This window comes from Ornithodoros turicata, chromosome 6, assembly GCF_037126465.1.
Source record: "Ornithodoros turicata isolate Travis chromosome 6, ASM3712646v1, whole genome shotgun sequence".
Lineage (NCBI taxonomy): Eukaryota > Metazoa > Arthropoda > Arachnida > Ixodida > Argasidae > Ornithodoros > Ornithodoros turicata.
Window position 1 is genome coordinate 40,725,299 of NC_088206.1, and position 10,375 is coordinate 40,735,673.

At 44.8% G+C, this 10,375-nt stretch overlaps 1 protein-coding gene across 1 annotated transcript; it reads left to right on the forward strand.

Moving 5' to 3' along the window:
* Nucleotides 1-367: 367 nt before the first annotated feature.
* LOC135398524 (uncharacterized) lies at nt 368-7,537 on the forward strand. Its single transcript, XM_064629927.1, has 5 exons — nt 368-512; nt 922-1,132; nt 4,271-4,323; nt 4,520-7,390; nt 7,530-7,537. The coding sequence occupies exons 4-5, from the start codon at nt 5,281-5,283 to the stop codon at nt 7,535-7,537; spliced, it is 2,118 nt and encodes a 705-aa protein (XP_064485997.1). The 5' UTR covers nt 368-512; nt 922-1,132; nt 4,271-4,323; nt 4,520-5,280.
* The last annotated feature ends 2,838 nt before the right edge of the window (nt 7,538-10,375 follow it).

The following is a 10,375-nucleotide window of genomic DNA, read 5'->3' on the forward strand; positions in this document are numbered from 1 at the left end:
GACAGCAGAGACATGGTAGCCGATTTCGAAAGAGTGATACCGTAACCGCTGTGCTTTCCATTCCCAATGAGTCTTGCAATATTGTACACATTGCCGGGACATCGTTCTATTACTTGCCTGGGTTCGAAGCTTATTTCACATAGCTTCGAGCACTCGAAGTTATAATAATTGTGCGCGACATTTGCTTCTTTCAAGCAATGCCATAGTTGACGTGTATCATTTTGCGACAGATTTACTCCGTATCTCGTCGGATGACCATTGCTGAGCCAAAGGCGTACGGCAGTTACTGCAGCTGGACATCGGTGGACGTAGATGTTATGGTCAATCTGAGTCACGGTAGTGCATTTTCCCTGTTTCAGTATTGGTTTTGTAAATTCTGTTGTAGCTACGAAAACGAACAGGGAAACAGCACTCAGAAAGGACAAGGTGTAGCAGAACATCTCCGGACATCTATTTACCATGACGACCTACAGTAAAATGAGACAACTCGTCATGGATTTCAATATTTATTGGTAAGCGTCTTTGGGTGACAACCTATTTTGCAACAGGTCAATTGTCATGTCGTTTATGTACACAGCCAGGTAATGGTAGCCAGTCTTCATTGCGTAGTACATGATACATAGACTTTCGGCCACCAGTTGCATTACGTCGACGTCACGATCACCGTAATAGCTGAATATTGAGCTCATCTGTTTTCCCCATTCGGAGACCAGGTCGAACGGGTGGTCGGATAGGTGCTCACACTTCCTGTGCACCCTGGCATACATTGTTTTTGAAGACTCCCACACAGTCTTTTTCGCGGGAAGGTTCAGAGGCAGGGACTGGAACAGGAAAATGTCTCTGGTTATCTTAAATGCTGCGACGAGCACTGTGTCGTCCGTTGACTTCGATGAACCGCATTCTAACACGTCATTCCAACAGGTATGAGGATGGCGACATTTTCCTTGGAGTTGATGATCCTGGGTAACGTCCCGCATGCCGCACACATCATCACCCGATTGGGACCAGGAATCGCCAGCGTTGGCTGGCTGTTCGACATCGGACCAGTGATCGCCAGTCATTTCGTCGTCGGTGGTGGCAGGTAGTTCTCCGGAACCCAAGTCCTTCTACGACTTCCAGAAGGTTGCAACAGGTACTGCACCTTTCCATTCCGAACGCGTCTTTTTATAATGCGGTGGCCCTTTCCAGGCTGCACACGTGTTAATTCGCTTGCATAAAATTGACCTTCAATAGGTTCTTTCTGCTGGTCACGTAAGAGATAGGTATTCGGGTAACCAATCTTGACTGCTCTCACCACAAAAATTTCACGCGTAAACGAACCAAGATAACTTTTGACTAACTGGTGTCTAGACTTTGCTATTCTGACAAGCTGGCCAACGCGAAAACGTGGCTTCTCTGGGGGTTTGCTCGGAGTAGGATAGAGCTTTTGTCTAAATAAATGTTCATTTTCTTTGTTGACATCCACAGGTCGTGCCGACAGAGTTCTATGAACACGATGATTATATGCTTTGACCAGAGGCTGTAAAATTTTCAAGTACGATTTATGTCCCTGATATTCAAAAGCACGATAAAGTGGCGTCATAAGACTTCGAATAGATCGTTCTGCAATACTTGCTTTCGTATTTGAATTAGTGTGGAAGAGAGATATCCCTTTTGATTTTAAAAATGCTCCGACTGACTTATTGGTGAACTCTGTACCTCTGTCTGAATGAATCAGTCTCGGAGTCCCAATACGTCTAAAAGCGAGTCTCAGTCCACGTATAATTTCCGCTGCTCGTTTATTCTGCACAGGCACTACAGCAAGCATACGAGAAAATGCGTCGATACAAAACAAAAGATAGCGAAAACCCTTGTTGTATCTCGACAGTTTCTGAAGGTCTTTCAAATCTATTTGGAATATATCCTTCGCACCCAAAACGATGGTCTTCCGGAACTGACGTGGTCGCTTAAGTTCTCTGAAGAGAGAGTACACATCACTGGTTTCCAGGAACTTGGCAACCTTCGCCGGCTTTTCACCGATCGCTCGTGCGAGTCGTTGAACACCACCTAGAGCACCAGGATGGTATACGTCCACGTAAGCAGCCATTAGCACAATTTTCTTCCACGAACACGAAGTCCGTCGAATGACAAGTAGGCATTTATAACGGCTGCCACGTCACCTTTGTACCAAGAGGGCGATCGATTGTGCAGTTCGTATTTTATAAGCTCGATGACGGAACTACTTGGAACAACGCGAGAATGACAGATAATCCTTCCCTCTTCATCTATCGCAAATACGGTCTTTAGCATCTGCAGAATGGCGAGGGCCTTCTTCCTGTGTCGTGCGGGAAAATGCGCCAGAATGTTTTCGTCCCGAAGGTAACCACAGTGTTCCTGTTGCGTTTCCAACGTGCTCAATACCGGTTCCATTCTCGAAGTCTCTTAGCCGCTCTTGTGATAACCGGAGAAATGCGTCGACGAGGTGTCTCAGGTGTAAACGTAGGACTACCGGCTGATGGCTCTGCAGTCTCCTTTTCAAGTCGAGATGGATGTACGATAAGTGTCGGTATATTTAGCTTGACCAATAGTGGTAGGATCCTCTCGAGATACGCGGGTCGCCACACATTTCGCGCTCTTGTGACCAAATAATAAACAAGGTCTACAACGTTGGTATTTGGTATTTGTTCACCATTGACAATGAGCTCAAACGTTTTACTATTCCAGCCGAGCACGGGTTTTAGTAAACGCAGTAATTGGCTTGCTCTCATCTTGTAGCCGCTGCTCATAAAATTAACGATGGCATCTTCCTCCTCGTCCGCTTGAATCTGTGTCTGCTCTCTTGTCGATGCCACATGATTTGTCTCCTCACCTGCTGCACTAGGCTGTCTTAATGTGTTCGCGGGAGGATGCAATAGCTTGTGCAAGTACTGGATGATCTCCTTGGCCTTGATATCATCAGGCTCCTGTTTATTCAATATCGACGGAATAGTGCTTTCCCGATAGGGAACAAGCTCGTATTTCTGCATTATTTAAATGCCGATTGCTTTTGCGATGCTTTTGCCCGCTAAACTTGAAACGAGACCTAACAAGGGGGGCAACAAAAATTGCAAAAACCCGCCGGACTGATGAAGAATCCGTTTAATTTTCTTCACATCTGCACGGTCTTGCCTGGAAGCCAGTGTCCTAATGGGTGTTGCAAAAGGCTGCAATTGCTTTTTAACTTTCGCCGGTACGTCGATGTTTCCTTTGCAGAGGTTCATACAAATCTCCCTGATTGTTCGTAGCTGTTCCCTGCTGGCATGTTGAATCAGGTTGTAACGATCTTCCCCTGTCTTTGCTTCAGCGATCATACGAAGGAAACGAATGTGTTTGTTAAGCCTTTTCATGACCTGTATACGATCTGTCTGTGATCATCCGGGAAAATGTTGGTCCACACCTTATAGTGATCGTTGCTCTGTTGAGACAAGTCGATAACTAAGTATGAGTATGGTTTCTGACAGGCATCTTTATATATCGTGGGCAACAAATCATTTCGCCCGAAAATCTGCCTGGACAGCATACGCAGCTGGTCTGTAGTGCGTGGTGAACGAAATAAAACGAGAGCCGTGCTATTGAATTGTATTGTGCGATACAAAGGGTCGTTGACGAACAGGTATTGCGAGATGAACACAGCCGTGATTGACAGGTGGTGACACCCAGCGATATAAAATTTGCAGATTTCTTTGAGTCTTTGTCGGTCGGCTAAACAGTCGTCAAATATAAATAATGAGTGGCTATAATTCTCCGGATCTGCAGGGATGTCTTGACTGAAATTTACTTCAGGAAGAGTATCGAATACCGGCTGCTTATAAAGATAGATATACCATATTTGCTTGAACGGTTTGTCAAAGAGGACAGCTCTGTGTTTAATTAGTCGTGCCACGAAGGTGGATTTCCCACTTTGACTAGCCCCTGAAATTGACACCGAGGCAGGCGTCACGAACCTAAAAGGTGCTATCACTGTCATTTCGTGCAAGGGAATGAAGTCTGGTCAAGATACGTTTCGTTAGATAAACAAGTCCGTGCTTGCAAACTGCAGGGAAAAAAAGCAAACTGCAAAGGTAGGTTCGACTGCAGAGTTGACGATGTAAAAAAAAAGAAGACTCCTCAAGGTTGCCATGCTGGCAACTTCTTATATAAGAACTGTCTGACGCTCAGCTCCTTCACTCTCGAACCTCCTTCTGAGGAGGTATGGTGTTCAGAATGATGAGATATTTTGCAGTGTTCTAACATGTGCTCCTTTTGTTTTCAGTCGGTCCAACGTGTCCGAAGGATCATCGTCGTCATCATTGCATCAGTGTACAAGTAAGCATCATGTCTTCGTCGATCTTGCATAAACTTGACAAGTTAAAGAAATGTGGAGAGTTTCAAAAAATGGCGACAATTCCTAAAAACATCAAGTATGATGTGGTTGATGTTAACAAAATTGAAACGAGGTATGGCGAGGCGGTCTACGTAGAAATTATGAAGGATCACGAGCACGTAAAGGTGTTCCTTCCAGCTCGGTTTCATAAACTAAGCACTCAAGACATCGAAGACATGAGGAACACGAGCGGGCTCTGGATGGAGAAGAAAGAGCGAGTTGGAAAAGAGGGGAAACGTCTTCTTTCGCCAGACATCGTGTTCGGTCAATCCGAGTAAAAAAATAAAAAGAAATGGTGACATGCCACCTTTGTCCTCCGGCCGATCGGCAGCACTACACAACAGCGCTGGGACTTCAAGTTCATCTGGCTAACGTTCATAACCTTGCAACACCCTGTATCCCATTTTGTGAGACACTCTGTACGCTCCGCAACTATACCAACCGCTATGAGCTTCATCTACATGACAGAGACGACGACGGGCAGGATGTCAGCACATTCTTTCATGAAAACGGACGCTACCTTGCCGGTGTACTTCGACATTTCGGATTTCCGTTACGCTTTTATGTTTTGCTGAAGGCGGAACTCGGTCGACATACGCCTGAGGATGAGATCATATTTGTCACTCAATTTATTCCTTCGAGTGTGCATACGCTGTGGTCGGAACGAGACGTAGAACGTGCTGTCATTGAAGTAGGCACTGAAGTCACCAACAATTTAGAAAAGCTTGAAATGCAAGGGTCGGGATTTTTCTTATTTCGAATTCACGCCTGCATTCTTCATGTCGGTCGTCTCGCACCACAGCTCATTGGTTGTACCGACTTTGAATTGCCAAACGAATTGAAAAAAAAAGTGTCGGTGTCTTCTGAATGTCGACCTTCACGAGGATAGTGAACAGAACATGTGTTTCGCATTTTGCGTACTTGCCGGTCTACATCCTGCAAAGGGTTCTTACAGACGCAGAGCTTCATCCTACAGGTCATACCTGTCTCAATATGTATTTCCAGAGACGTTTCCTGTAGTGTTCCCGAAAGATGTAGAAATGTTTGAGAAGCAGAACGATGTGAGCATTAACGTGTACGGTTATGACAAAGATGAAAAATATGTTTACCCGATTAAGGTTGTTGACGACCAGTGCAAGAAGCATGTCGACCTACTGCTGATTGACTTCCATTTTGTACTCATTACTAATTTCAATGCTTTGTTCACACCACCTGGTTATTTTCACTGCAAACGGTGTACGATGGGTTTCACCACCCCGGGTGTACTCGCCGATCATCTACTAATGTGTAAACAACAAAAAGTGTCCAAGACTATTTTTCCAAAGAAAGGTGAGACACTGTCGTTTGCCGGAGAGCATTTGATGTCGGAAGTTCCCTTCTACTGTGTATACGACTTTGAGAGTGTACTATCACCGTGTTCGGGAGGCGGGAATGTCTACGAGGAACACATCCCTTCATCCTTCTGTCTCCTCGTCATACGCTCGTGCGATTCGTATGTCTTGAAGAAACATATTTACCGTGGTGCAGACTGCGTTTCCGTTTTCATGGAACTATTGCGTAATTTGCATGATGAGCTGTATGCGATGTTGCACGAGACTGTGCCCTTGCAAATGACCCCAGGAGACGAACTCGAACATTCTGAAGCCACTCACTGTAACATCTGTAAAGAACCATTCACTAAGAAGCAGAAAGTGCGAGACCATGATCACGTAAGTGGAGAATTTCGCCAATCATTGTGTCAGGGATGTAATCTGAAACTGCGGATACCACGGAAAGTGCCCATCATTGCACATAATGCCAATTATGACCTCGGATTCATAGTAGCTCATCTGCACCTGCTTCGGAAGACAGACATCAGAGTGATAGCCTCCAGTTGTCAAAAGTTTAAGGCTATAGACATTGGTGTGTTCCGCTTCATAGACTCGTTAAGCTTCCTCAATGCTAGTCTCGACACACTGACGAAAAATCTATGTGACAAAGGTGAATCTAACTTCAGGTGTCTGCGTCAGTTTTTCGCAGAGGAGGACTACTTCAGGTTGGTTGTACGTAAAGGGGTTTTCTGTTATAACTACGTTACCTCTTTTGAACGTTACGACGAGCCCTGTTTGCCATCACGTGACCAGTTCTTTAACCAACTGAACGGATCAGAAGTGAGCGAGGAAGATTACCGCCATGCGCAAAATGTGTTTGAAAAATTTCAACTGAAGAGCCTGGGCGAGTACTCGGATTTGTACCTTCTGACGGACGCATTGCTTCTGACAGACGTGTTTCAAAACTTCCGAATATGGGCGTTGGAGACGCACAAAATTGAACCACTTCATTTCGTGTCACTCCCGGGACTAAGCATGTCTTGCGCACTAAAAATGAGCCGGATTAATCTGGATTTAATCCACGATCCCGATGCCTATCTGTTAATTGAACGGGGCCTGCGTGGTGGTATGACCCAGTGTTCAACGCGAATGGCCACTGCAAATGTCCCAGGGACAGATCAGTACGATCCCGAAAAACCAAAGACCATAATTCATTACATGGACATAAATGGACTCTATGGCACAGTGATGCGTGAACCACTCCCATTCGGAGACTTTGAATGGCTGTCACCCGAAGAGGTTGCAGGTTCAGATGTAACCCTTGTTGCAGATTATGCAGACGTTGGTTATTTTTTAGAGGTAGACCTGGCCTACGTACAAGAGCTCCACGAACGACATAAAGATTTACCGCTCGCGCCCGAAAAAATGAGCGTCCCGTATGAGTTGCTTTTGGATTATCAGAAAGACCTGATGAAAAAATTTAACCTGCCACAGCATGATATAGAACCGAAATTACTCCTTACAGTGCTTGACAAGAAGAAGTATTTTCTTCATTATCGCAGTCTAAAGTTGTACCTACAGTTGGGTCTTCGGCTCGAGAAAATTCACCGGGTGCTCAGGTTCAAACAAAAACCATTCCTGCGATCCTATGTTGACTTCCATCATGAACTACGCAAGCAGGCAACCAATACCTTCGAACGTAACCTGTACAAGAGTTTAATTAACTCCGTATATGGGAAAACATGTATGAATGTACGAAAGTTCGTCGACTGTCGCTTAGCAACTTCCGAGGAGCAAGTGTTGAGATTCTTGCGTAAACCGAACCTCAAACAATTCAGGGCTCTAAGCTCTAACGTAGTCTTGTTTCAGTTCGCTCAATCGATAGTCCGTATGCGACAGCCACTGTACCTGGGGTTCACTATTCTCGAGCTGTCTAAAGTCATGATGTATGACTTTTATTATAACAACTTGCTTCGGGTAGCCCCGGACACAAGGCTCTTGTATATGGACACAGATTCTTATATCGTGATGCTGAGCGATGAGAAGGCCCTTGCGGAGCTCGCCGATACCCACCTTGATACATCTGGTCATTCTTGTGATGACTCGATGTATTCTACGAAAAACAAGATGGTGCTAGGAAAATTTAAGAACGAAATGCCCCACGACCACATCCTAGGGTTCTGTTGCCTGAAACCAAAGCTCTATGCACTAGACCTCCATAGTAAAAGACGATACAATCGTGCTAAGGGGGTGAAACAATGTGAAGCCCAGAAGTTGCATTATTCAATGTACATAGACTCTCTTAAGCTTGGTGAAGTGTACAAAGTTTGTCAGAACCTCATTGTGCGCAAGGAAAATATAAATAAAAGTGTATGTGTTACGAAAGTAGCTTTAAATCCCCTAGACACAAAGCGTTTCATTTGTGAGGATGGTATCCACACGTTACCCTTTGGGTACGCATCCAATGGAAAGATGTAGACAGTTTTTATGCATATGTTGCCCTACCTGGCTGTTGTTGTTGTAATGCTGTTTTTTATATATATATAAGATTGTGCCTGTAACGACATGGAAATAAATACAATTTTATTGTGTCAAAGTACACTGCAACATGACATGTTGTCTGTCTTTCTTGGGAATTGCTTCCGTACAAGGACGGGTACCAGCTTGTCGTTCAGGGTGAAGTTCGTTGACGAAAATCTCTGAGTGCACTCTCGGAGCGAGAATCCACAAGCGAGCATGCTGCCTACATACAGGCAGTAGAGGCCACATGTAGCTGATCCATAGCCCTGAAGTCTTTTCTTGTTATAGTAAAATGACCTGGTAGGATGAATGAATTGGTAGAATTCTTTGTAGACGGGCTGAATGCCGTAACTATCAAAATACGTAACTACATTGTCACCGGAAACATAAGTCATGGTCCAGTGTTCACCGTTACTGCTCCTTGGAGCTGTGTTAATCACATAAATCCCGGGTATGGCTTCCTGTCTTGCGATTTCATTGCATGCAAAGGTTCCCCGAAACAGTTCTCTGGTGCAGTAGTGTCTACTGAATGCTGCATAGAACTGCCACTCCTCCATGTTTATTTTTCAGACAAATTTCACTCGTCTGTCTTTGTTGATTTCTAGCACACGTGGTGTTTCGGATACAAACAACACCGTAACTGCTTCTGTTAGATTGGCAGCAAACGTTAGGGTCAGACGAACGTTGGCTTGAACAACAGGACAAAGAGCATTCACTTCTGCATCTGGAGTCAGATGGTAATAAAGCATAAATGTCTCTTTTGCATACGCAGCTGGAGCTATTGGTATATCCTTGCGTTTTAGTTTGTGAAGCAGGTGTATATAGGCTTTGGAATAGATGTCTCGTTGGAAGTCGAACTCATCCGTGTACTGTTGTCCACCAACGTCCAGTAGTGCTCGTTTTAGTTTGAAGTTCTCAAGCTTGAATGGGTTTCGTGGTCTGCTACCTTGGTAGGCATCGCTCCTGACCATCAATACTGTTAACTTGGAGGGAACTCGCTCGCTGTACAAGTCGTCAAATATCACCTGAGATTGGTTAGGGGCGATGGTTCTGTACTTAATTTCCAGTCCTCGGAGAAGGTATACTGCAGGTGTTGTTTGAAGTCTTCGTTCTATACCAACAAGTATACTCGGCGATAACTGAACACGTCGGAGATAGAGCACGATACGTGAAAATTCCACAGTGTGCTTTTCTGTTGCACCATCAGCTTGCAAGAGACGAAAATCATCCGACGCTTGACGTAGCACAACTCGAATATCGGTTCCGTTAAGAATGAGCTTCTGTTGTTGACATATGTCGCTGAAGATTGGGCTGTACATGTCACACAGTGCCGATCCTTTGGTTCGCTTGTAACGAGCGAAAACTCCTTTTGAATCAGATGTGGGAGCATATACCTCACTCGTGCCTAAAGGGTCTGGCTCGTATAACATTGCTGAAAGGGTGTGTGTCTGAGTTACATTGTTGGCATTCGTAATGATGTCCAAGTAGGAACGGTAGCCATAATGTTCGAAACTCGAAACCAAGGTTGAATTCAGGTAGATATGTACGTGTTGAAACAATGATGAACCAAACGCTTGGACAGGTATGACTGCATCAGGTGTTGTTGAAGTGCTTGTTGTAGTTACCGCTGGATCTCCATTCTTTCGAATGATCTTGCACTGAATATGCAAAAAGCTGGATTGAAGATCAAAGAAGCCCCCACCGAGTCCCGGAACATTGTACTCGATCACTCCGCTTGATGTCGGAGCAGATACTGGGAAAAACTCGACGTATTCAGACTTCTCCAAAGCAAAATTTGTAGGTGGAAGAGAGAAGAGTTCCAGCTGGTTTGTAGTACACAGACAAGAATCTTTATGCACTACTGCAATAGACATTTTTTTTTTTCTGTCAAGTAAAGAAGTCAGATTTCCTCCGCTTCTCCGCAGGTCGAGCTTTTTTAATGGCCTTGCGTTTTCTTCCTTTCCCTGTGAGTCTCTGAAGTAACTCGTCACGAGTTTTATGCACTGTGCGGTCTACTCCTTTCTTGACGGCTTCTCGAAATGATGCTCCTTGCTGGACTTCCTCGGCTATATGTCTTCCAGTATCAAGGAGCTTTCTTCCAACGTATGGCGCTACCTTCTTGGTCAGTATGGGCAAGAAACCCCTCAATACGTCACCAAATATG

What these genes read in the sequence shown, in the direction of transcription:
- LOC135398524 (XM_064629927.1), top strand. Translation starts at nt 5,281, where the DNA reads ATGTGTTTCGCATTTTGCGTACTTGCCGGTCTACATCCTGCAAAGGGT.